Below are 27,694 nucleotides of genomic sequence, written 5' to 3'. Positions count from 1 at the left end.
CTGTGTATAGCTGCCTTAATTTTTCTAGACCCAAGGAAGAGTAATGGGGATTCATAATAAATACAAAATAGGCTAGCGTTTAGCGCTCAGCATCCTTACGCTATTGGGTGTCAGTCAGAGTTATTTAACAGTACTTTTAGTAAATGGGCAAGCTAAGGATGTTGATTTGAATCATGATATTAGGAAAAGTGTTTATTTCCGGCGAGTGTATATGATGGGTTTCGTTTCTGTAAATAGATGGTTGGCTAGCCAGCTGAGACCGAAAAGAGAGAATGTTTTTCTGATTGAAGCACATATCTTCTGACAGTGACACAGTGCCCCCCTGTGGAGTGAAGCTGAACTTTACTACATTATATTAAACCCTGTTTAAATTAGCAATGTTGAGGTGGTAGAACTGACTAATATTATTTGGGATCAATGTGAGTCAGAAACATTTATTATACTGTCAAAATCGACTACAAAGTTTTGATTGGATAATTTTGGTTGTAAAGTCAGTCTCGTCCAAAACTGAGTTTTGTGAGACTTATTGTCATGGCTGCATCACAATATAAATTAAGGTTGGGTTTGTTTCAATCTTGCCCACATGCTCACAGCTGGCAACACACAAGTAATCATCAATATGGAGTGCAGGTGCACATGACCCGATTGTAATGCCTGTGGTAGTTAGGGGCTAGTTAGGGACCATGGATAAATTACACAATGCACATGGGGCAATATGTTAAAATTCCAATACCTAGATGCAAAAAGCAATGAGCAAAGTGATGATGCTGTTTGTATGTGGCTGCTATGATCCAACTGTGTGTGCACGTTATCAGGGGTGTATTCATTCTGCCGATTCTGTTGAAAAACATTCCTTAAAACCCCCTAGAGTCTTTTGACACACCGGTGCGGTAATCTAAGTAACATAATAAGAAAATCCCCATCAAAATCCATCAGCTTAAGCTAGAGATATGATTTTTGTTGTTGTGTGGGCTGTGTCTCAATCCACCCTACTGGACTCACCTGAAGTCGGTACCGTCGATGTGTCAACTGACCACAAGTTCTCAATGGGATTAAGGTCTGGGGAGTTTCTTGGCCATGGACCCAAAATATCGATGTTTTGTTCCTTGAGCCACTTAGTTATCACTTTTGCCTTATGGCAAGGTGCTCCATCATGCTGGAAAAGGCATTGTTCGTCACCAAACTGTTCCTGGATGGTTGGGAGAGGTTGCTCTCAGAGGATGTGTTGGTACCAGTTTTTATTCATGGCTGTGTTCTTAGACAAAATTGTGAGTAAGACCACTCCCATGGCTGAGAAGCAACCCCACACATGAATGGTCTCAGGATGCTTTACTGTTGGCATGACACAGGACTGATGGTAGCACTCACCTTATCTTCTCCGGACAAGCTTTTTTCCGGATGCCCCAAACAATCGGAAAGGGGATTCATCAGAGAAAATGACTTTACCCCAGTCCTCAGCAGTCCAATCCCTGTACCTTTTGCAGAATATCAGTCTGTCCCTGATGTTTTTCCTGGAGAGAAGTGGCTTCTTTGCTGCCCTTCTTGACACCAGGCCATCCTCCAAAAGTCCTCGCCTCACTGTGCGTGCAGATGCACTCACACCTGCCTGCTGCTATTCCTGAGCAAGCTCTGTACTGGTGGTGCCCAGATCCCACAGCTGAATCACTCTTCATAACATGCAGGAGTATATGCAAATTGCCATCATACAAACTGAGGCAGCGGACTTTGTGAAAATTTATATTTGTGTCATTCTCAAAACTTTTGGCCATGACTGTACCAATTGGATACCACGAAATTGGCTAGGAAAAGGGCTAAAAAATATATATATAAATAAAATGTATATTATAAAATAAAATGGTTATTGTGTTCCGACCGAGATCTTTGCACTTGTCGTGAACACTCCATGGGAGAACCTCAATTACATACTCTTTGGGTCCTCTCGCCTCGTTCTCAAAACCCATTGGAGGAGAAGGTTTGAGAACGAGGCGAGAAGAGAGAGGACGCGAGGAAAATGCCATTGAGATCCTTCCCATTTCGTTCCTCCGAGGTAGATAAGTTGTTCCCTCTGATCACTCCGGGTCCGACATGATATGAACGCAGCATCAACTGCCACACAAAGTAGGTTATTCCAAAACAGGAAGTCATATTATTTACCTGAATACCTAACTGCACCTGCATGCTCATATCCATGTCGTCCACGAGGACCTATTAATTAATGGACAGGTAGCCTACCTTTTGACTTTGAAGAAGACAAGGATGAAGCGATTCAGTTCATCAAAATGTGTATCTTTTCTGACGACAGGTAAGGTGACAGTAGAGCTGAAATATCTCAGCGCGAGGGGGAAGAAATACATTAATTCAGCTGCGAGGGTGACATGTGTCAGACCTTAGCGGCACTATTTGATATGTTACATAGATGGACTTTAAAAAAATATGTGAAGCGTACTGTACAGAAAATGTGCTTATGGTTATGTTCAATGCATGCTTCTTTTGCTCTTTCCTTATTCAGTGCATGAAGTATAAAAAAATATTTCCATTGTTATCATAAATTTATGAATTGTTGATCAAGTAAAAAAAGTTTGGTTTTTATTTGACTCAGTCAGTCCAATTGTTTTGTGGGTGGCATTTTTCAGCTAATCCCTGTAATTTACAGTAGGTCTATGTGGGAAGTCCCAGTTCTCTTTGCATGGGGTGGATTAGTTTTGTGTACATTAGGCTAGTATACTTTTTGTGAAAATGGTTTGCCTACCACACCATAATCTACCCTAAATTATAACTCTGTGTTACTGTTTTCAGACAGAACCCCCCATCCTGAGAACATCCACATCTCCTCACTACCTCCTAGTGTTCCTACAGACCAGGAGCTAACGCATGGAGAAGGTAAGGGAGCCATAGAATTCGAACATTATAAAGTGTATTCTATGGTAGGAGCAGCAGAGAAGAAACCGCTTCATTTCTGTGACATTGACTTGTTGTGTCAATTGCAGTCCATTTGAAGTCAGGTTGCACAGAGGTTGGTTTGTCATGCACACACATCTCAGAAACCATACTGTGTAAGTCGGCTACATGTTACAGAAAATAAACTTGCTTTGCTTGCTTACAGTCCGGTTTTTGAGATCTACAGTACCAGTCAAAAGTTTGGACACACCTACTCATTCAAGGGTTTTTTACTTTATTTTTTGCTATTTTCTACATTGTAGAATAATAGTGAAGACATCAAAACTATGAAATAACACATGGAATCATGTCGTAACCAAAACAGTGTTGAACAAATCAAAATATATATTTTCAATTTGAGATTCCTCAAAGTAGCCACCCTTTGCCTTGATGACAGCTTTGTACATTTTTGGCATTCTCTCAACTAGCATCATGAGGTAGTTATCTGGAATACATTTCAATTAACAGGTGTGCCTTGTTAAATGTTAATTTGTGGATTTTCTTTCCTTCTTAATGCGTTTGAGCCAATTGGTTGTGTTGTGACAAGGTAGGGATGATATACAGATGATAGCCATATTTGGTAAAAGACCAAGTCCATATTATGGCAAGAACAGCTAAAATAAGCAAAGATAAACGACAGTCCATCATTACTTTAAGACATGAAGGTCTGTACAATTTCAAGAACTTTGAACGTTTCTTCAAGTGCAGTTGCAAAAACCATCAAGCGCTGTGATGAAACTGGCTCTCATGAGGACCACCACAGGAAAGGAAGACCCAGAGTTACCTCTGCTGCAGAGAGTAAGTTCATTAGAATGAATTGCACCTCAGATTGCAGCACAAATAAATGCTTCACAGAGTTCAAGTAACAGACACATGAGTCAGGCCTTCATGGTCGAATTGCTGCAAAGAGACCACTACTAAAGGACACCAATAAGAAGAGACTTGCTTGGGCCAAGAAGGAGGAGGTGTGGGGGTGCTCTGCTGGTGACAATGTCTGTGATTTATTTTGAATTCAAGGCACACTTAACCAGTATGGCTACCACAGCATTCTGCAGCGATACGCATTCCATCTGGTTTGCACTTAGTGGGACTACCATTCGTTTTTCAACAGGACAATGACTCAAAACATACCTCCAGGCTGTGTAAGGGGTATTTGACCAAGGAGAGTGTGGAGTGCTGCATCAGATGACTTGGCCTCCACAGTCACCCAACCTCAACATAATTGAGATGGTTTGGGATAAGTTTGACCGCGGAGTGAAAGAAAAGCAACCAACAAGTGCTCAGCATATGTGGGAACTCCTTCAGGACTGTTGGAAAAGCATTCCTCGTGAAGCTGGTTGAGAGAATGCCAAGAGTGTACAAAGCTGTCATCAAGGCAAAGGGTGGCTACTTTTGAAGAATCTGAAATATATTTTGGTTGGTTTTAACACTTTTTTTGGTTACTACATGATTCCATGTGTTATTTCATAGTTTTGATGTATTCACTCTTATTCTACAATGTAAAAGAAAAACCCATGAATGAGTAGGTGTTCAAACCTTTGACTGGTACTGTATATCACACAGCAAGCAAATGTTTGAGTTGTGTCCTTTGGACTGCCACTGACACAGCCAGTCAAAGTTGAGTGTTGTTATAAAAGTACTTTCTTGCTGCTGGCTCAAATAACTTTCAGATCGGCTTGTGCTTTTCAATGTTGCACGGTGTTTGTTCTTGCAATCAAATCTATATAACTGGATTATATTTATTGCAGTCAGCATGGTTGGATTTCAGCCATGATACAGTTTTACTATAGGCACCACTGAGTTCATACTTGCCTGCTCAGCTGTACTGACAGGAAGGAACCAAATGTAATACATCCTTGATGACATTACTGCGCTGTAAAAGTTGCAGTTGTAAAACAAAATTGTGCACGTTCTGTGACCTGATGTAATAGCCTGAACTGGTTTGACTGAGTTGTTCAGCTATGTTAATGAGTGTGTCTCTTATTTCAGGAGACATGGCACAGGGGAAAGCAGTTGAGACCACACAGACACAGCCAGGAGCCCCCTCTGTCTTTCCAGAGGGCCAGAATGGGGGAACTGATGTATCTAGTACCTATTTTCACCATAAGGTCCCCATTCCAGATGATGACAGTCAGGTATGAGAGAGAAAGGTCTCAGACTGCCTCTCTTAGAATCTCAATCGTACTCAATCGTACTATGATTTGCTGGTCTGTTCAAAGTGAATAGACTTGGCTTACTTGATTTTGATTTATTACTTTTAGCTCATAGTGGAGCAAAGGGCCTCAAAAGTGCATCAGAATATATACTTTACATTTTGAAAATGTTGTTTTGGAGCAATAAATGTTTAAACCATTATTCCTCCCTCCTGGTTTAGACGTGGTTCAGTTTCCGTAAGCTATGGGCCTTCACAGGACCTGGGTTCCTGATGAGCATCGCCTACCTAGACCCAGGAAATATAGAGTCAGACCTGCAGTCAGGTGCTAAAGCAGGATTCAAGGTACATGAAGGTTCAACGTTCTATTCAAACCCAAAAGGCTAGTTTCATAGACCAGATTAAGCATTATTCCTGGACTAAAAAGCAAGCTCAATGGAAAATCTCTCTTCCAAAAGTGCAATTTACACTAGGCAAATGTAAATTAATTTAATAAAGCCTTTATTTTACATTTTATTTAACCTTTTATTTAACTAGGCAAGTCAGTTAAGAACAAACTCTTATTCATAATGACAGCCTACTGTGGGGATGGGGGCCTGGGATAAAAAACAACAACAATATAAATATAGGACAAAACACACATCACAACAAGAGAGACAAAACTACATAAAGAGAGACCTAAGATGACAACATAGCAAGGCAGCAACACATGACAACACAGAGAGAGAGAGCTAGCACTGGAGTTATTTGATCACATTTTTTTTTGGGAGGGGGTTCAGGTCAAGATTATAGCTGACGTATTTGACTAGCTGTTGGACAGAGGAGTAGACTTAATCTGGGTCAGGGAAATCTGCCTTTTTAAAGAACAAATTCGGAAAAATGTTGCGTTATGATTGGAGACGTTTGTGTGTGTATCATAGATGGATGACATCTCTGTTCTCCTCCAATGTATTCAGCTGTTGTGGGTTCTTCTGGGAGCCACCATCATTGGTCTGCTGTTGCAGAGGCTGGCAGCCAGACTGGGTGTGGTCACTGGGATGCACCTGGCAGAAGTCTGCAACCGCCAGTACCCCACCGTGAGTCTCCATTTTGTTGCTCACACTCTCTGAGAAACCCAACCAATATTGAATGAACTAAATCATATTCTTCCACAGCCTTTAATACAGTTGCTCATCAGAAATGACTTTTTTTTTGTACTAGTCTACAACTGTTGCTTTGTATTGGATGTCAAATGTTTCAGAATGTTGTTCAATTCATATATTTCTCTTCTGCCTAGGTGCCACGCATTGTCCTGTGGTTGATGGTGGAGCTGGCCATCATAGGTTCAGACATGCAGGAGGTCATAGGTTGTGCCATTGCATTCAACCTCCTCTCCTCTGGCAGGTAGATGACAGTACTGGACTATAGCCTATTACAGAATAGGGAGTATAGTGATATTGGTTACCCTAAATGATTTGTTACGTCCTGTGTCTACAGGATACCTTTGTGGGGGGGGTGTTCTCATCACCATCATTGACACATTTGTGTTCCTCTTCCTGGACAAGTATGGTCTAAGGAAACTTGAGGCCTTTTTTGGGGTCCTTATTACAATCATGGCCATCACCTTTGGATATGAGGTACACAAGGCTTGACTGTCATTTTGATTCTTTTGTGGAGGAATAGGGATTGTGGATGTACCCTGTACATGTACGCTGCCTGCCTTGTAGCAGTGATACCTGTGCTCTCTGAGTGGACGAGCATTGTCCCTCTCAGTATGTGATGGTCTAATGTAGATGAAGGTTGTGGTGACCTCTGACCTCTTTTCCTCCCAGTATGTGACTGTGCGTCCGGACCAGGGGGAGCTGCTCAAGGGGATGTTTATGCCGTACTGTGAAGGCTGTGGTCCTGTGCAGCTGGAGCAGGCTGTGGGCATCGTAGGGGCTGTCATAATGCCCCACAACATCTACCTGCACTCTGCCCTCGTCAAGGTAGCCATGGAAGACCACAGTGGCTCTATTTTAGAATCATATTCGATATTTTTCCACTCAATCACAATTATACTATCACTGTTGTATAGTCTTGCAATGTTTTATTCTGTAATAATGATTTTGTGGAGATATTGACAATCAAGAAACTGTTGTAGTGTGTCCGTTGATGATCGTAGAAAGGAATTCCACAATCACTACCATTCTGTCTATAAGTGTGATTCTGTTGGACAATGCTTAGTCTCGACAGATTGATCGTTCCAGTAAGAAGGAGCTCAAGGAGGCCAACAAATACTTCTTCATTGAGTCGACCATTGCACTCTTCCTCTCTTTCCTCATCAACGTATTTGTGGTGGCTGTCTTCGCCGAGGCTGTCTATGGACGCACAAACATTGAAGTGGTGCGTATGTAGCTACTCTGTATGGTACTAAGGAACTAATCATTGGATTGTACAATACATGAACAATGAGTTGCTGCTAAGCCACTGTGTTGTTTTTGTCATTCCTAACAACATGTCTTTATTGCTCTTCATTTCAGCATGACATCTGTAATGCAACTGGTATTCTTCACCTAGATCTGTTCCCCTTGAACAATGAGACACTGCAGGTGGACATCTACAAAGGCGTAAGGCTGCACTTCCATCCTCAGGCTGAATGCCACCATTTTGATTTTTTCCCCCTATTATTCTAGCTTGGTCCCAGATCTGTTGTGCTAGGTGACAGTATTTGGCAAAACAATGATCATAGGAAATTATACTGAACAAAAATATAAACACAGCTTGTAAAGTGTTGGTCCTATGTTTTATCAGCTGAAATAAAATATCCTAGAAATGTTCCATATGCACAAAAAGCTTATTTCTCTCACATTTTGTGCACACATTTGTTTACATCCCTGGTAGTGAGCATTTCTCCTTTGCCAAGATAATCAAGCCATCTGACCGGTGTGGCATATCATGAAACTGATTAAAGAGCATGATCATTACACAGGTGTACCTTGTGCTGGGGACAATAAAAGGCCACTCTAAAATGCGCAGTTTTGTCACACAACACAATGCTACAGATGTATCAAGTTTTGAGGGAGTGTGCAATTGGCATGCTGACCTCAGGAATGTCCAATGTCATTTTAGAGAATTTGGCAGTATGTCCAACCGGTTTCACAACCGCAGTCCAAGTGTAACCACGCCAGCCCAGGACCTCCACATCTGGCTTCTTCACCTGCGGAATTGTTTGAGGAGGTGGGGTGCTGCTGAGGAGTATTTAAGTCTGTAATAAAGCCCTTTTGTCGGGAAAACTCATTCTGATTGGTTAGGCCTGGCTCCCCAGTGGGTGGGCCTATGCCCAGTCATGTGAAATCCTTATATTAGGGTCTAATAAATGTATTTGAATTTAATGATTTCCTTATTTTAACTGTAACTCTGTCAAATCTTTTGAAGTTGTTGCATTTATATTTTTGTTCAGTATACCTAGTCTTTCATTACCATACTCCCAGGTCTTGTTTATGACTCTGCTGTTGGGCTAGGTGTTTTCCTGACACAACACCGAATGTTATCCCTATCATTACAGGGAGTGGTTCTGGGCTGTATTTTTGGCCCTGCAGCACTATATATCTGGGCTGTGGGCATCCTGGCAGCAGGTCAGAGTTCAACCATGACCGGGACCTACTCAGGACAGTTTGTCATGGAGGTGTGTGCAAGAACTCATTCATTCATTCAAGGTCAATTGAATTGAGAGATAAGATCGACTTTGAGTCAACCCCTGGAGAAATGTGATTATTTTTAAAAATGTGCTAATTGCTTTAGCTGTCTCTAACTAAAGGATATCAGTCAGATAGGCTGTGGTGTGTTTGGGATGGCAAGAAGTTAAAACGACAGTGGCTCAGCTCTGTCATCACAAACACACACCAGACATTATATAAAACCCTACATTAGCTCAATGAAAGTCACAGATCTTGAACCCATTCTGTCCCTACAGGGCTTTTTGAACCTGCGCTGGTCCCGTTTCTCCCGGGTGCTGCTGACCCGCTCCATCGCCATCACGCCCACCCTGCTGGTGGCCATCTTCCAGGACGTCACCCACCTGACGGGCATGAACGACTTCCTGAACGTGCTGCAGAGCATGCAGGTTATTTGTTACACTTTTTTTTTTAACCGAGTGAGTCAGGTCAGACGGCAGTGCATGCAAATCTGCTAACCTTAACCCTAGTTTAATGTCCACATCCCGGTTCAACCCTAACCGTAACCCTACACCTAGCTTCACATTGACATCCTGGTTCAACCCTAAACCTATCCTCAACCACAACCCTAACCCCAACCCTAGCTTCATGTCCACATCCTGGTTCAACTGTAAACCTAGCCTCAACCACAATCCTAACTCTAAATCTAATCCTAACTTCATGTCCACACCCCAGGGTGACCCTAACCCCAACCCCAGGCATTTCAACAGAGTAGTTGGCTGATAGTTGAAACATCTATTGGGGATTGTCAACTTCAAGTGGGACCCCTTCTCATGGCTGCTTTCTTTCTCTCTCTCTCTCTCACAGCTGCCGTTTGCTTTGATTCCCATCCTCACTTTCACCAGTTTATCCTCCCTCATGAGTGAATTTGCCAATGGATTGTAAGTATACCACAATTAAAGTGAAAACTATAACATTTGAGTTGCATTACATGTTACGTAACATACGATAATATGAGATTACAAGTTTTTTTTTTTTATGCAACTGACTTCTGTTACTATCCATTCTCCTTTCAGATTTTGGAAGATTGGGGGAGGAGTTGTGATCTTGTTGGTGTGTTGTATCAACATGTACTTTGTAGTCATCTATGTGACCTCTCTGAACAGTGTGTGGCTGTACGTGTTGGCTGCTTTTCTCTGCATAGCATATTTGGGATTTGTGGGTTACCTGGTAAGTATTTTTTACATTTGAAATAAATGCTGTTTTCTGTATTTAGCTGTTTGTGTGGTCATGTTTCCATGTCTTTGCAAAGCATACCAAACCAGAAGTGTTATTTAGAGGACCACTTTAATCTTCAACCACTGAGTCAGTTATTAAAGGTCCAATGCAGCTGTTTTTATCTCAACTTCAAATCATTTCTGGGTGCCAAGTAAGTACCTTACCGTGATTGTTTTCAATTGAAATTGTCAAAACTAAGCAAAAATAGCTTCTCAGTAGAGAGCAATTTATTGAGCAAGAATTTTGCCATGACTGTCTGGGAGTGGTCTGAGTGGGGAGGGGGAAATTGAAAACTAGCTGTTATTGGGAGAGAGGTTTGGATTCCTTTCTTATTGGGCTATTAACTATTTACCGCCTCGTGAGGTCACCATTTCAGGCATTCTTTTCATACAGCTCTTACACTTACAAAGGGAAGAAATCATAATTTTCACAGTATTATTCCAACCTTATAGTGTGAAAATAGACATCAAACATAGGCAAATCACTTTCTTTGACTCCACTGGGCCTTTAAACTTTTAACAAACTTTGTGTGAGGACAGTTGTATGTGTAGGAATGCGGTCCTGGCAGTAGAATGATTATACGTTGTACTGGTTCTCTTACACCACTCTCCCCATCTCTCTCTCTCCCTCTAGACGTGGTTATGTCTGATAGCACTGGGTGTGTCCTGTCTGGATGTGACCTGCAGGGTCAGGGACGACACCACGGTTCTGATAGAGCAGCAGCCAGAGTTTGACTCCTGAGCATGGTTCCTTCCTGCATGTGTGTTTGTGTGTGAGGCTATGGGAGGAGCCTTGGGATATTTGAAGGTGCTACTGTACAGATTGTAAGATTTGTTTACAATTTTGAAATGACTAATGTTCTGTAATGATATTTGCCTTAATGACAATTGTTATTTAAGGAATATGCATGAATTAAATAACATTTATTATGGTACATTTTCATGAATTATTTCACTTTTGTATGTATTGAATTTTAAGATAATTGCCATATTAATGATCATACTAGGATGTTGATTTGTGAGGAATTTAGAAAAGGATTGTGAAATGGTACTGTACATTGTAAATGTCTATCTATTTACTCTGAATTAATTACACCCTGAAATTGTTAAAAAACGCAAATAAATGCTCCCATTTTTTATGTCCTGGTCAATGAGATTTACCATGGAAAAAATGGTTTCATAATGTATGTGTCTAGCATTCCTCAACTCTGCCACAGGGAGACACTGTGGATTCAAACTGAGGGTAATGTTTGAAAAGTACCAGTACTGTAGTCTACAACAACAAACATGGAATGCCATGAACGTTAACATATTGTAAAATGTATCACCATAGTGTTTTTATCTGTAGGTCCACCATGATGATTTTATTTAACCTCATGTCTTCTTTATTGCATCCATATGCTATTGCTACCCTTCTGTGTTCATCAAGTTCCCATTCACAGCTAATGTTGTTGATTTTTGGAATTCTTATGCTGGTATGAACAATTGTGTCATTACATTTCCTGTAGCAATCACTGGTATAAGAGTTAAGTATATTCCAGACTGGAAGGTCTGTGACCTTTTTAAGAAGGAAGGCCAGAGCAGACAGACAGGTTTTCTTGACATTGTGGCGGCGGGAACTTTTTCCTGTCATGGCGCCAGCAGCCTTCTGTAAGGAGGGAGAGTCTTCCCACCTCCCCTCTGTGTTTTTGTTTTTCTCAATGAGCCGATCTCTCCCTGTGTAGGGCTCTCTCACAGCCTGTCCAGCAGGCCCCTTTCCTGGAAACATAGCCCAGCAGAGGCCACTAAGGGGCAGAGGAGGGAGGCCAGGGCGGCTTCTTCCAGGAAATCACATGATCCTGGACCTAAAGTCCCAGTCCTACATAAAACCTAAGAAGTGACCAATCTCCATGGTATCAGGATGCTATTGACAATGTTGCACAGTTCTGTAAGTAAGTATTGAGGCACACATGGGACATGTATGCTATATTTCCTGAGTGATTAGAGATATGTAATATGGTTAATTGCAGTTTTGTAGGAATAGAAACTACAACATCCTGTGTGTTTTATGTATTTTTTATTCTGAACAATATATTCTCATATCAATATTGTTATATAATTTAATTATTTTTTAACAGAATTTATTAAGATGAAGTTCGATGGTGAATAGATAATTATCTGCTAATTTTTGTTGTTTTGTACAAAGATTGATGTCATGTGAAACAGGTGAATGATGGACCGGTAGAAGCTATATTTGCCCCAGGATGCTTTAACCCTATCCTCTGCTGTTGACTAAGATTGGAACAAAATTAAATATTTGAAAATTACTCTGTCATTTATTAAGTCTAATTAAACATTTTAAAACACTTTGCTTGAAACGTATTTATATTTATAACATAATTATAGCAAACAATTTTCCTCAATTATCATTCAATGATTATTCTGAAAATTCTTTGCTGTTATGAACCATCATGTAGGCTGTGTGTACATTAGTTGCAGTGCAATTGCAACACCATTTACTTTAATCTACTTCATTTGAGTTAATACTACTAATAACTTTACATAATTTAAGGCAATGTTGCAGGATGATATATGACCCATTCCTTAATCCTACACTTCTGTTCTTTTGCTTTTTGTTTGTGAATTTTTGTTTTTTGTTGTGCACTTGTGTGCCACTTTGAAAGTCAGAATCAACACAGGGCCTCAGCACCAGCTGCCCAACTCCTCTCTCTTTCTCTGTCTTTATATTTCTCCCGCTCTCTCTCTCTCTTTCGCTGTGTCTCTCTCTCTCTCTCTTTCGCTGTCTCTCTCTCTCTCGCTGTCTGTATGTCTCTCTTAGCTTGGAGGAATGCAAAGACAACATGACCAGGAGTTTGAAAGTTTCATTCGTGTAATCGGGTATCCAGTTCAACTTCGAACCTCATGACATTTTCCAGGTCATCCAGTTCATGCAAAAGTTACATTACTTCACATTGCATCTGTGTTGCTGTCTAAAAACAGTCAACGCAGGAATGTAAACAGCTGTGCCATTCTTGTTCACGACTTGGACTTGGTTATGTGGTTCGGGTTCTGTTCCCGGATTCACGATTCTGGCAGTAGAGCCACAGATTTTTTATTTCTCTGCTTTAGTGTTGTTTCTTTATGACTATCCTGACTAGCATATTTTGTCTTTTGCTTCCTGTCCTCACCTTTGCCTCCTTAGCTCAGTGCTCCTGTTAGGACACACAGGTTTGCTTCCAAAACATTCCACAACCACAAGAGATGCAGAATTCCCTGATTTATTTCCATCTGTGCATGTCCATAAACATTTCGTCTGGGGAGATCTTCTTTCCATTCATTCACAGGCACAGCATACACCTACCTCACATCCCATAGAGACATTCACAGCTCAATGCGCTCAGGACTGCACTAAAGGAGAGTGTTCTGAAATTCACTCACTGGTGCTGTTGAAAATGTTATTGTACAGTATATGGCCATTATTAGATGCTTTCATCCAAAGCAGTCAGACAGTCATCCATGCATATATTTTACGTATGGGTGGTCCTGGGAATCAAACCCAAATTCTGGTGTTGCAAGCGCCATACTCTACCATCTGATCTACAGAGGACCACACTGAGCTACAACACACACCGGTGGATGCTCAGCATCTCATAGCTGTCAAAAGCAATTAAAAATGCATCAAGAAATAGATTCATCAATTTCAGTGGGTTGTGTAGTGCTGGTGTAATGTATTTTTGTGTCAACAATCAAAAATAGAAACAACAGTGAAACTCACGAAGTATGTGATGCACTGCAATTCACAATTTAAAAAATGCTTGGCTACCTCTTCAATGATCTGCATATTAGGAAGTGTTGTCAGGTTGTAGTGCTGGCAAATTACAACAAATCAACAAAACAGATTATCATAGTTACGATGCACATACATATATTTAGCAAAAAAACTTGAATGATTCTTATGACCAGTTAGAAGTCATGTTTTTTTTGTCATTACTGCAATTACTGAAGTACTGTGTATTTCAATGAATTAAAGATTGATAATATCAATGACAATATCAAATAAAACTATTTACTATTATTATTCATATTATAATTATATGTTGATCTTTTTTGCCTAATTGAATAATGCAATTGATTTCAATCATATTATATCGATTTGTGACAAAACCAGCGCTGGAATATTTTTTGGTGTGGAGCGTGCAGAATAGCGAAGAATGCCTTTGCAACTCCCATTTTTCAAAGATCCAATCCGAAGCTAGCAACGGTTTCAAGGCACCCTTGAAGTCCCGCCGAAGAAAAACAAAGCACTGGGGAAAAAAACAAGTCTCACATTTAAAATAGAATTCTATTCATAACTATTTTTCATTTTCAGAAATATTACCGCCGGTGTAATCTGTTTTATTCTCCTCCTCTCAGTAATCATTCAATTTTGACGGTGTTGTTTATCTATTGTAAGGGGAACTTGAAACCGCCCCCTTGCCCCATTTCCTCGGTTGTTTTTCTTCTTTCGCCTGTATTCTCCATGTTGTTGGAGTGAAAATTGAGGACTTCGCAGAGACAGGAAGGGGCCGTTCGGGAAATATACTAGTGATAAAGTAAACCGAGAGGCGCAGCAGAGGGAATCGCAACGACGAAAACATATCCAAGCGCCCTGCCCCTCCCATGTGTGGACAACTGAAGAAGCGAGGAATAAAGAAACATTGTTGCTGATGAAATGTAGCCTCTTACAAATCCAACACAGACACACGGATGACAGTTATCAAGGCAATCCTTTAGTAACTTGTCAACATAACCTAATGAAGGCTGCTTATCTCTGTTTGGGGAACGGATTGGATTTTGAGGGCTCTGTGTTTGTCAGATGGAAAGTTCTATCATCACTCAAGTGCAGAAAGAAGACATTCAATTGTCGCCGAAAACAGGTAGGATATGCTCCCGTTTCTATTGTTTGTTCTGATTAAACATGGGTTGATTTGATATGGAGAAGGTTCGTTAAGTTATGAAATATAAGGTTGATCTAAACATGTTTCCAGCACGTCCATTTGACAGTTCCAACGTCGCGGACATTGCGCGCGACATTCTAGAGCGCACTGCTCTTGACGGTCGGCTATGCAGCCTACTACACATTTGATTAATCTTGCATACAAATAGGCAATATTAAATGTCTATATTATAGTTCATGGTGTTTCAAACCCACACATGCAACTGATGCTGAACATGGATTGATTTTCAGTTATTATGGAACACCTGTATAATTGGAAAGTGTTTCCCCTCTGGTTCAAACACATTTTTGACAATGCGAGAGTAAAGGCTGTTTGAAAAACTGCATTACATTTGGTATGTAATCACGAACTCAAACCTGCAAAGGATATTAAAACAGTGTTTGTTAGCCAAATCAATATTTTTTACCTATTTACGCACATTATTGGACTTTCAAGACAATCAAATGATTCCGTTTTGTTGATGTTATGGTATTTCTATGGATCAAAACAAGGTTATCTAATGCCATCTTACTATACATTTAGGGATATGTTTATAGCTAATAATAATAATTTAATAAATTGACAGACTTATCTTTTCGCGCGTAAAATGGTAAACCAAACCACCCCAGCATTTAGCCTGCCCTGTGTTTATGATTTATGCTTTATCTTATTTTCTAGTTGTTGTATGGCACATTTCCATATTACTGTCACATCTGTCTAGAGCCATACACACAGCACAGCCATGTCTTGTTTTTGTTCACAGGCTCAGCCTGGAGACAAATACATCAAGGCAGATCAATGCGCGCCGGTGTGGTACACTATCCGAATCTCATTCGAAAAATACCGCATATATCAAAGGCCTGTACGATACAATGTACGATATAAAGATTGGCAAGTGTATGTGTTTTTTTCCTTTGGCTGTTGAAAATTAAACCTAAAACGGTTGCTGATGAAAGATGACAAGCATAACCGTAGAAATGCCAGGTACCGCAGTCGGTGTTGACAGTGGTATGCACAAACACATGCCCTTCTCCCTCCTACGCCCATTGTAAAGCGCGGTTTCAAAGATTCGTTGTTTTTATGCTTCTGGCACTTTGGTTTGAATTAAAGGATAGGCCTGATACTCTAATGGCACTGGGCCCTATAGTTTTGGGGGCCCTCAACGGGCCCCCCCCCCAAAAAAATGCAGATAGCATATAAACCATGGCAAAAAAAAATCGAATTATGGGAAATTAGCTGTAAAACTGGCTAAATGTGTAGAATAGCGTGAGATTAGCTATAAAACTGCACATTTTTCTCTTGAGACCTTTGGCAATATGTGTAGAATTCCAGGAAATTCGTTTTAAAAATGCTTAATTCTTTCGTCCTCATTGCAAAATGTGGAGAATAGTATGAGATTAGCTATAAAACTGCAAATAAAAATGTGCTCAGACCTTGCGGGCCTGCGAAACTGTGGTACGCCACTGTGTACTGCTCTTTGATAATGGTACAATACCAGATTATGTGTGATGGGATAAACCCTTCTGCTCCTATGTTTGCTCAGCAGAGACAAATATCATAGATGATTATATATTGTTTTTTTGTTGTTGTTTTTTTCCTTCTCTTTTATTAGAATATTGTTTTCATATATTCAGCTATAGGCTTTTCTACCCTTTAAAATGGCTTTGGACCTCTATGCTCAGAGGTTCTTTCCCCCCTTTTGGCACTAGCATGTTATGTTTATGTTGATGAAGGATATCCACAACATCAATCATTTTTACTATTACATGTACACTGATTGGCAATATGCCTATACAGGTCAGTTCTAAACAATTTCGGTAACACTTTATTTGAACAGTACCTAAAATCCTTATAAGGACTTCATAACACACTCATAACTCCATACATAACACATTCATAATGCAGTACATGAGCATTTCATAAATGCTTAGCTATGCTAACAACTACACGAATACTGCAAATTTCCCCTTGTAGTTGTTTGACAATTACATTTTAGAAATGCTAAAGCACTTCCATTATGAATCTGTCCTTATGTAGGTGCCCTTCAAATATTGTTACAACAAATATTTTATTTTATAGAGAAAATGTTGAAAATGGCACTGGGCCCTAGTGCTCTGTGGGCCTCCAGATGATAGCCTTATTTGGTAAAAGACCAAGTCCATATTATGGCAAGAACAGCTCAAATAAGCAAAGAGAAATGACTGTCCATCATTACTTTAAGACGTGAAGGTCAGTCAATCCGGAAGACCCAGAGTTACCTCTGCTGCAGAGGATAAGTTCATTGGAGTTACCAGCCTCCGAAATTGCAGCCCAAATAAATGCTTCACAGAGTTCAAGTAACAGACACATCTCAACATCAACTGTTCAGAGGAGACTGCGTGAATCAGGCCTTCATGGTTGAATTGTGGCAAAGAAACCACTACTAAAGGACACCAATAATAAGAAGAGACCTGCTTGGGCCAAGAAACAAGAGCAATGGCCATTAGACCAGTGGAATTTTGTCCTTTGGTCTGATGAGTCCAAATTTGAGATTTTATTTCCAACAGCCATGTCTTTGTGAGATGCAGAGCAGGATGATCTCTGCATGTGTGGTTCACACCGTGAAGCATGGAGGAGGAGTTGTAATGGTGTGGGGGTGCTTTGCTGGTGACACTGTCTGTGATTTATTTAGAATTCAAGGCACACTTAACCAGCATGGCTACCCCAGCATTCTGCATCCCATCTGGTCTGTGCTTAGTGGTACTAGCATTTGTTTTTCAGCAAGACAATGACCCAACACACCTCAACGCTGTGTAACGGCTATTTGACCAAGAAGGAGAGTGATGGAGTTTTGCATCGATGACCTGGCCTCCACAAACACCCGACCTCAACCCAATTGAGATGGTTTGGGATGAGTTGGAACACAGAGTGAAGGAAAAGCAGCCAACAAGTGTTCAGCATATGTGGCAACTTCTTCACAACTGTTGGAAAAGCATTCCAGGTGACTACTCATGAATCTGGTTGAGAGAATGCCAAGAGTGTGCATCAAGCGAAAGGGTGGCTACTTTTGAAGAATGTAAAATCTAAAATATATTTGGATTTGTTTAACACTTTTTTTTGGTTACTACATGATTCTATATGTGTTATTTCATAGTTTTGATGTCTTCACTATTATTCTACAATGTAGAAAATAGTTTAAAATATTAAGAAAAACCCCTTGAACGAGTCAGTGTTTCCAAACTTTTGACTGGTACTGTATATTAACATAGGTGCTATGCATATCCAATCCAACCAAATAATAGATGCTAATTTCCCCCAGTAGTGGAACCTCTGTGAACTAGGACACATTTTTACAGTGACTGATCAAAGGGGGCTTGGAGCATTGAGGTGTGACTGACTTCGGCTTGCTCCGCTCCAGCCAGAGGTCTTGTTCCAGGAGAGTCAGTGAAATGGTTGGAATGTTTTCTGTCTGTGTTTTCTACAGCAGAAAGTACTGCCTGTGTCCCAAATGGCACCCTACTCCCTATGCACAACTTCTGACCAGTGCCACCGGGTCCTGGATACAAGTATTGCACTCAATAGGGAATAGGCTGCCATTTGAGACGCAGTCACTGCCTAGTGAAGAGTGTGGGTTTTCCCGCCCTCTCTGTGATTATATAACATGTACCAGCCCCTTCCAGCAGCAGCAACCTCATTAAACCCAGAGTGTGTGTGTGTGTGCATGTATGTGTGTGTGTATGCGTGTGTGTCCTTGCTCCCTTTCGTAAAGGGAGCAAGGAGTTCATTCTACGTTATGTACAGCAACGATGTCTCTCAAAATGGGGGAAATCCTTCTTACTTCTTCATGGGAAAAGAAATGTACAACATCCATTTCCTTCACCCCATCCATCTACTTGGCTTATAAGAACCTTCATTGCCGTGTGAGAATGAGCATAATGTGTTTGTGAATATAATTTTCATATCACTCAGTTTGAATCAAAAGCTTGGTTATGTCACAGCTAATTTTCACACACATTAAAAGCATTCTTATTTTTGCCCTCATGACAGGCCAGGTGAGCAGGTCTTCTCCGAAGAAGCCTAGGAGTTGTAACCTCTTCAAAGCACTTTTCTGTTGCCTCAGAGGAGCACAGGCTGCCCCCAAACCACTACCACCTTCCCAGGATGCATTGCTGGAGCCACAGGACAATGGGGATGTTGTCAAGGTAACATAATTTATTCCTCTCGGCATCACGGCAGCATTGTTGTTGTAATTATCCATATCAGAAATAGTGTATGGACTGTTGTTTGTTGTATTTCAACCAAGTATGGGACTTTTATGTAGCCTAAAAAGTGTCATTTTGCATTTTGTTTTGTTTGCAAAGCTTGTTTGGACACTTTAAGCAGAGTCTAAATAAATACAAATTTGCCACAAAGTTTCACACATTTGTCTAGTTCGTTGTATGGAGGAGACCAAGGCGCAGCGTGATATGCATACATTCTTCTTTTAATGAAAAAAGAACACTGAACAAAATAACCGTGCCACTATACAAAACAAGTGCTGACAGGCAACTAACTACACATAGACAAGAACCCACAAAACCAAAAGGAAAAATGGCAACCTAAATAGGATCCCCAATCAGAGACAACGATAAACAGCTGCCTCTGATTGGGAACCAATTCAGGCCACCATAGACATACAATTACCTAGACTTACAAAACCCATAGATATACAAAAAAAACTAGACAAGACAAAACAAGCATACCCACCCCACCCTAACCTAACCAAAATAATAACAAAAACAGAGATAACTAAGGTCAGGGCGTGACAACATTATAATTTGCCATGTTAGCCTTTATTATAGGATATGATACTCTTGTGTGTACAACTAAGTGTTTTTTTGTCAAACCTTTTTATTTTACCACTGTCAAGTGCCTCATCACATGTTCTAACTACTCCAGCGCAATTGCAGGAAAAGCATAAAATAACTGCTTTCCTCTGTTGAGCAATACCTATTGTCCCATGAGAATGTGTGGGATTATTGCCCGTGGATGTTATAACAGCATGTTGCAATATGGAGTAGCTGCTGCACCTGTTGTGAACATCTTGAACACCACCATGACGGTTGGCGGCTACAGAGTTTTTAGGTCTGTTCACATAGATCTCCCACGATAAGACAGCTGTGTGAATTGCAATCCACTAAGGCAAAACAGAGGTGCAGAGGGCCTACAAAGAGTGGATAATGTGATGTGCATGTCAGTTCATGTGGGAGACATAAGATATGTTACAGTATTTAGTACCCGGTGTGTCGTAACCGATGTGTACAGAAGCATGAAAAGGTGTTGTTGCCCACTGGCCACTTGTGAGGCTGTCAGGTGTAGATGGGCGTTAGCGCCATGTAACCAGGGGCTAATGAGCTTCATGTTTGTTCATATTACCTAGTGTCCTCCAGGCAGCACAGAAGCAGTGAGGCAGCAGTATCTGTTGTGAGGCCTGGGTATTGTTTGCGTCTCTGTATTGAATCTGATGTAACATGTATATGTACAATATAGACCCTATAGCCTATCAAGTCCATCTGCTGTCAACAGCCCACAGGTGTTACACTGCGACACTGTTATTATGGTGTAGTTGCATTGGTTGGTGGAAATCTATAAATGTCATTTGATTTTTAATGGTAGTAGAGTGAGGAAGTGTTGATGAAGCATAAAGCCAGCCTAATAAAATGGGCAAGATGTGTTGTTGTCCCCAATGAGTGCTCTGTACAGATACAATAGTGACCTTGGTCTGTACTCTTGTCTCCTCCACCACAGCTCTCATCTGGACCCAGCCTGCTGCCGGAGATGAGACCTCAGGACCAGGGGAAGATATGCGTGGTCATAGACCTGGATGAAACACTGGTGCATAGCTCATTCAAGGTAGCTACTGACCTTTATTTAACTCTCACTGTAACTACTGCTTGTTGTCAACTCACTTTAGCCAATTAGAGCCTGTAATCGAACCCACAAATGCTGATGCTCTAGATACTCAACTAGTCTAAAGAAGGCCAGTTTTGTTGCTTCTTTAATCAGAACAACAGTTTTCAGCTGTGCTAACATAATTGCAAAAGGGTTTTCTCTTGATAAATATCCTTTTAAAATTATAAACTTAGATTAGCTAACACAACATACCATTGGAACACAGGAGTGACGGTTGCTGATAATGGGCCTCTGTACGCCTATGTAAATATTTCATAGAAACATCAGCCGTTTCCAGCTACAATAGTCATTTACAACATTAACAATGTCTACACTGTATTTCTGATCAATTTGATGTTATTTGAACATGGACTAAGTGACTCCACATTTTTTAACAGTAGTGTATATTATATTTATGTGGTTATTATAGTCCAGGTCTTAGTGATTTTATCTTATGTAATTGCATTAGAATGTTCAACGGCTCCCTCTGTGTTCTTTCCTTAGCCTATTAGCAATGCAGACTTCATAGTGCCTGTGGAGATTGAGGGGACCACACACCAGGTAAAATTTATGAACTAAATGCAGTATGTGTGCGCTTGTCGAGTCTGGTAGCTTGGCGTTCATGTACTGTATGTTGATGTGTTCAGAGTTCAGTGTTTGCTGAGCTTAAAATAGGATGTGTTTTTAGTACAGATGAGGTTTGTTACGGGCGCTATGAGCCCTCTAGTGGACAGATGTGAGGTTGACTGGGAAAGGAAGTGTAAGCGTAAAAAAAGAAGGAAGTAATTTCAGCATAGTTAGTTCACTTTTCATAAATAAGACCACACAATTTTAGAGCACACTTTTAGAGAAAATGTGGAACAGAATTCACTCATCAATGCACTGCACCGGGGATAATAATTCAACACTGTGTTGTGTCCTTTGCATGCAGAACTTCATGCAAAAAATGCATATGCACAACTGCGCATGTGAGTACTGTCGTTTGGTTCGGGATTCTTCACCATGGGCCTCTGCCTGGTTCAAGTAATCCAGGATAGGCTGGTTAACACATGCACGGCCTGTTCTTGATTACTTGTTTCAGGAACTGTCCACCAGCAACTGGTAATGGACACAATGACAACAACAATTTCAGATAATGTGGAACAAATATAAGTATGACTACAGAGGAAGAGTGACTATTATAATAATAATATAATACTCCGTTACTATGTCATTTCAAAGCAATTAGTAATGTAATAAGAATGTTGTTACTGTAGTAAGTATAGTGTTATTACATAGCTAGGTATAAGGGCAACACAATGCAAAGTGTTACAAAACATTAATGCCAGGTGTTTGTTTCAGGTATACGTGCTGAAGAGGCCGTATGTGGATGAGTTCCTACAGCGAATGGGAGAGCTGTTTGAGTGTATTCTGTTTACTGCCAGTCTTGCCAAGGTAAGCTAAATAATAATAATAAAACATTGTGTTATGACATTTCCCTATGATTCTTCTTGAGAAGATTACTCTTAATTTTGAATACTAGTTTAGGAAGTCTTACACGTTTTTTCCTCTTTCCCAACCCTCTGTATCCTTTTCCCCGTGTGTTAGATGACCTTTGTATTGCCAAAACCTGCTTTGTGAATTTGCATATAAAGGAGCTAGCATACATTTTCAATGTAACGTGTAGTTACTTTTGTGGTCAACTATATTGGCACCCTTGCACAATTCTATTTTTTTTTTCAATAAGTTGAAATAGGAAAAAAAGATGTTCACACTTCAAAGTAAAAACAAAAAAACGCCTGGACTTAAATATAAATAATTTATTTGGTTGGAGGCTATTTATTCTCATTTATTGTGTTATTTATCTCACCTGTGTGAAGTTACATACTTTTAATTTCTTTAACCTTTATTCAACTAGGCAAGCCAATTAAGAACAAATTATTGTTTACAATGACGGCCTACTCCGGCCAAACTCTAACCCAGATGACGCTGGGCCAATTGTGCGCTGCCCTATGGGACTCCCAATCACGGCCGGTTGTGATACAGCCTGGAATCAAACCACGGTCTGTAGTGGCTCCTCTAGCACTGAGATGCAGTACCTTAGACTGCTGCGCCACTCGGGAGCCCAAAAGTTAAAGGTGCATACAGGGTAAAAGAAAGCCATTCAACCAGTTTTGAAAAGAGAAAATGGAACATTCAGCTCCATTTTAAAGTGCAAGGGTGCCCGAATATTTGACCGCAATTGTACATTATTAGTAGCTTGGGTAAACTTTGGTGACACCTTACTCTCCATTCCCCACTTCTGGTCTTGCCCTTTCCTGCATTCCCTGACCCCCCTCTCCCCCCATTTCCTTGCACTCCCCTAGTATGCAGACCCAGTGACTGACCTGTTGGATCAGTGTGGGGTGTTCCGGGCGCGGCTGTTCCGGGAGTCCTGTGTGTTCCATCAGGGTTTCTATGTCAAAGACCTCAGCCTACTGGGCAGAGAGCTCCATAAGACCCTCATCTTGGACAACTCTCCTGCTTCATACATCTTCCACCCTGAGAATGCTGTGAGTTTGGGTTTCATTCAACTTCTTTCAACTTAACTGTGACCGCTTTATGGATTCAAACTGATAATTGACATGATTTTATTTCACATTTTACTGCATTCTATTCTATTCACTTTTTAAAGGTTTAACCTTATATTACACTTAAAATAACTGTCCAGTGTTCCCAGATTTCCATGTAATATGACCTCTTATTAATTACAATATGAGTGAAATAGTTTTTCTTAAAAATAATTGTAATAAAGTAGGTTATAAAGCAGCTTTTCTGTGGAACGGTGTGGGCGTATACCCGTCAAAAAAATATTCAGGCGAGTAGGATGACATCATCGTCTATGAGGAAATGGCAAGCATTTTTTAAACGGTCTGTTTTGAGATGTTAGTGTTTTCACTTCCATTTATCCTTTGGCCACATACAGAGCATTCGGAAAGTATTCAGACCCCTTCCCTTTTCCACATTTTGTTACGTTACAGCCTTATTCTCAAATGGATTACATTTATTTTTTTGCTCATCAATCTACACACAATACCCATAATGACAAAGCGAAAACAGGTTTTTAGAAATGTTTGCAAAGTTATTACAAAAAACAAAAAAAAACAGAAATGCCTTATTTACATAAGTATTCAGACCCTTTGCTATGAGACTCGAAATTGAGCTCAGGTGCATCCTGTTTCCATTTATCGTCCTTGTAATGTTTCTACAACTTGATTGGAATGCACCGTTGGTAAATTCATTTGATTGAAAGGCAAACACCTGTCTATATAAGGTCCCACAGTTATAAGGTCCCAAGCCATGAGAAGGAATTTTCTATAGAGCTTCGAGACAGGATTGTGTCGAGGCACAGATCTGGGGAAGGGTACCAAAACATTTCTGCAGCGTTGGAGTTCCCCAAGAACACAGTGACCGCCGTCATTCTTAAATTGAAAAAGTTTGGAACCACGAAGACTCTTCCTAAGGCTGGCCGCCCGGCCAAACTACGCTATCGGGCGTAGTTTGAAAGGTCTTGGTCAGGTGATGAAGAACCTGATGGTCGCTCTGACAGAGCTTCAGAAGTCCTATGTGGAGATGGAAGAACCTTCCAAAAGGACAACCATCTCTGCAGCACTCTACCAATCAGGCCTTTATGGTAGAGTGGCCAGACGGCAGCCACTCCTCAATAAAAGGCACATGACAGCCCACATAGAGTTTGGCCTGAATGCTAAGCTCCACTTCTGGAGGAAACCTGGAACCATCCCTATAGTGAAGCATGGTGGTGGCAGCATCATGCTGTGGGGATGTTTTTCAGGGACTGGGAGACTAGTCAGATTTGAGGAAAGATGAATTGTGCAAAGTACAGAAAGATCCTTGATGAAACCCTGCTCTACAGCACTCAGACTGGGGTGAAGGTTCACCTTCCAACAGTACAACAACCCTAAGCACAAAGCCAAGACAACACAGGAGTGGCTTCGGGACAAGTCTCTGAATGTCCTTGAGTGGCCCAGCCAGAGCCAGGACTTGAACCCGATCTAACATCTCTGGAGAGACCTGAAAATAGCTGTGCAGCGACACTCCCCATCCCACCTGACAGAGCTTGAGAGGATCTGCAGAGAAGAATGGGAGAAAGTTGCCAAATACAGGTGTGCCAAGCTTGTAGCATCATACTCAAGAAGACTTGAGGCTGTAATTACTGCCAAAGGTGCTTCAACAAAGTACTGAGTAAAGGGTCTGAATTGAATTTAGCGCAGGTGTTTAAAAATATATACATTTGCAAAAAAACAAAACTGTTTTTGCTTTGTCATTATGGGGTATTGTGTGTAGATTAATGAGGGGGGAAAACAATTTCATACATTTTTGAATAAGGCTGTAACGTAACAAAATGTGGAAAAAGTCAAGGGGTCTGAATACTTTCCGAATGTGCTGCATGAGTATAGCATGAGTCAACAACATTATTATTTGGGTTTGAGTTAACAGAATATGAACTTAAGATTTAGCACAGATATATACATTCTGATATATACAACAAGAATATACAATTTGTCAATACCCTAACACTGCAAACAAAGCATTAGTAAGTGAGTGAATGGTTTCTCTGTTGCCCCCTTAGGTTCCTGTGGTGTCCTGGTTTGATGATGTGGAGGATTCGGAGCTGCTCCACCTGCTGCCGGTGTTTGAAGACCTGAGTCAGGCTGAAGACATCTACATCAGACTGGGGGAGCTAAGAGTGCCATGATGGATACGGGAGAGGACCCTGCTCTCACTGCCAGACTAGCCAGCACCTGGCCCAGAACATACGCACCAACATAGAAATAGAAAAATAATATTCTATTCATATAACATTGTATTTGTATGCTCACCAGCCAGAGACACATGTAGTGTATTTGTTTCAGACGAGCACTTCATGACATTCTAAGACCTTTACTCTGAGCATCTGTCTGTCTGTCAATCACTGTCTGACAACTCTGAGCCAAAATACCGTAGAGTACTGCAATCACTCCAAATGAATATGAATAAAGTGTCGTTGTTTTTTTGCCAAACCAGAGGCCCGAATGGCCTGATCTAACTCAGGACACTTGTATCATTGTGCCTTTTTTCCCCTTCTTAACAAACACAAAAACCAAGCAGCTCAAACTGTTTTAATGATTTGTTTTCTTCTTCCAATCTCACTATGCAATCCTCTTCTGATGGACTAAAGTGCTACTTGTTATACGGGTGGGTCACAATCATATCCAGAATGCCAACGGAATGTATTCTTTACATTTTCCTGGATATATGACCAGTCAGCATATGCTCATGTACTATACGGTTAACGGATGTTTAAGTATGTAAATATTTGTATTATTTACTGTAAAATGACCAACAAAGAAAAATGCCTCCAATAAGTACTGAATACATTTGTAGGTAAATAATTTTGAAGAGCTTCAAATATTAGCAACATTATATATATTTTTTAATTATTAACATACGACGATGTTATAGTTTTATAAAGCTCTTTGAGTTTATCATTTGGGACGAACTTCTTTAATCTGGTCACTTGAATGCCAACACACTGGATGGCATGGTTGTAGGCTGCTCAGCAGAAGTACAGTATAGTGTCACTCTTGGAATATTTGGTCCAGTCTTTTAACACATTTATTTTCTGTTTTTCTTGTAATACTAAATGACAGAAGTTGCACTATTTGTTTTGATAAGTAAAGACTGCTTCAAGACGTGACAACTGCATTTCCAATTCAGTCAGATATATGCACCCTTATGCCATGCTGAATGTGGTCAAATACTGTATTAACAAAACTATATGTAATTGTGGTACTCCTAATGCTGAATTATTATTTTATTTTTTACAATTTGTGTTCATTTGCGTAATTATTTTCCCACTGCAAATGAGGTTATCAAAACAACAATATTCAAAACCTCTGCCAAATTATAATTTTTGGCTAGTATTTTTGGATTGTGTGAAGTTAATCACATATTTTCCTCCAAACTGTGCCTTTCAAACATTACTCCTCGAATCATCGTAGATGATACCAACGACATTGTGTTAGCAAAAAACAATAATCAAATTCAGGGGGTTTGTGTTAAATGTTAAATAGGTAAATGTTCAAACAAGTAAATGTTTGTTACTGTAGTATATTGCCATTCCACAAATAATGATGGAAACTAGATTATTTTATGTGGGTACAATCAAGTTGTTTATATGTTTTATGTCCGTTTTTATTGTGTACATTGATCACTTAAGATATTTGAATGAATGTTTATCAATCCTACCAAAGATATCTGGTTGTTGATATTGTGTAGATTTAGTTGTTCTCATTGACATTGTTGGTAATTAAACAAAATAAAGCTACATGTAAATTGTAAATCATGAACACACATGTAGGCCTATACATTGTTGTTCAGTGTAAGATGGGTCATACTTTCCAATAGGGCGCCAGGTAGTCTAGTGGCGAAGAGCGTTGGGCTCGTAACCGAAAGGAATCACTGAGCCGACTAGGTGAAAAATCTGTCGATGTGCCCTTGAGCAAGGCACTTAACCCGGAATTGCTCCTGTAAATCACTCTGTTAGGCCTACACTATAGCTTTTGGCAAGAAATAAGTGTATATTGGACGCAAACTGGGCAAAAGTTGCCAAAATAAAGTTGGATTGTAATTTCCTTGTCTATTTGTGTTTTTTTTTTGTAGAGATTGTGAAATGTTTTGTATTACAAATGTAAAACATATTCCATCCCATTGGATTTGAGGCATATAATATACAGAAATGTACATTCTTTTTTTGCTACGAAATAAGCAAAGTCTTTGGTGTGACAGCGAGAGAAAACAAGCATGTAC

General features: G+C 40.3%; 1 protein-coding gene and 1 pseudogene across 1 annotated transcript; both read left to right on the top strand.

Moving 5' to 3' along the window:
• Positions 1–2,094: 2,094 nt before the first annotated feature.
• Positions 2,095–12,347, top strand: LOC124046053 (annotated as a pseudogene).
• A 1,920-nt stretch (positions 12,348–14,267) lies between these two features.
• On the top strand, positions 14,268–27,519 carry LOC124046052 (carboxy-terminal domain RNA polymerase II polypeptide A small phosphatase 2-like). Its single transcript, XM_046366010.1, has 7 exons — positions 14,268–14,896; positions 18,983–19,137; positions 20,723–20,827; positions 21,371–21,427; positions 22,208–22,300; positions 23,212–23,397; positions 25,476–27,519. The coding sequence occupies exons 1-7, from the start codon at positions 14,836–14,838 to the stop codon at positions 25,599–25,601; spliced, it is 783 nt and encodes a 260-aa protein (XP_046221966.1). The 5' UTR covers positions 14,268–14,835; the 3' UTR covers positions 25,602–27,519.
• The last annotated feature ends 175 nt before the right edge of the window (positions 27,520–27,694 follow it).

The sequence above is a fragment of the Oncorhynchus gorbuscha genome, linkage group LG10 (assembly GCF_021184085.1).
Source record: "Oncorhynchus gorbuscha isolate QuinsamMale2020 ecotype Even-year linkage group LG10, OgorEven_v1.0, whole genome shotgun sequence".
Lineage (NCBI taxonomy): Eukaryota > Metazoa > Chordata > Actinopteri > Salmoniformes > Salmonidae > Oncorhynchus > Oncorhynchus gorbuscha.
Note: the sequence above shows the minus strand (reverse complement) of the source record. Positions and strands in the feature narration are given on the sequence as shown.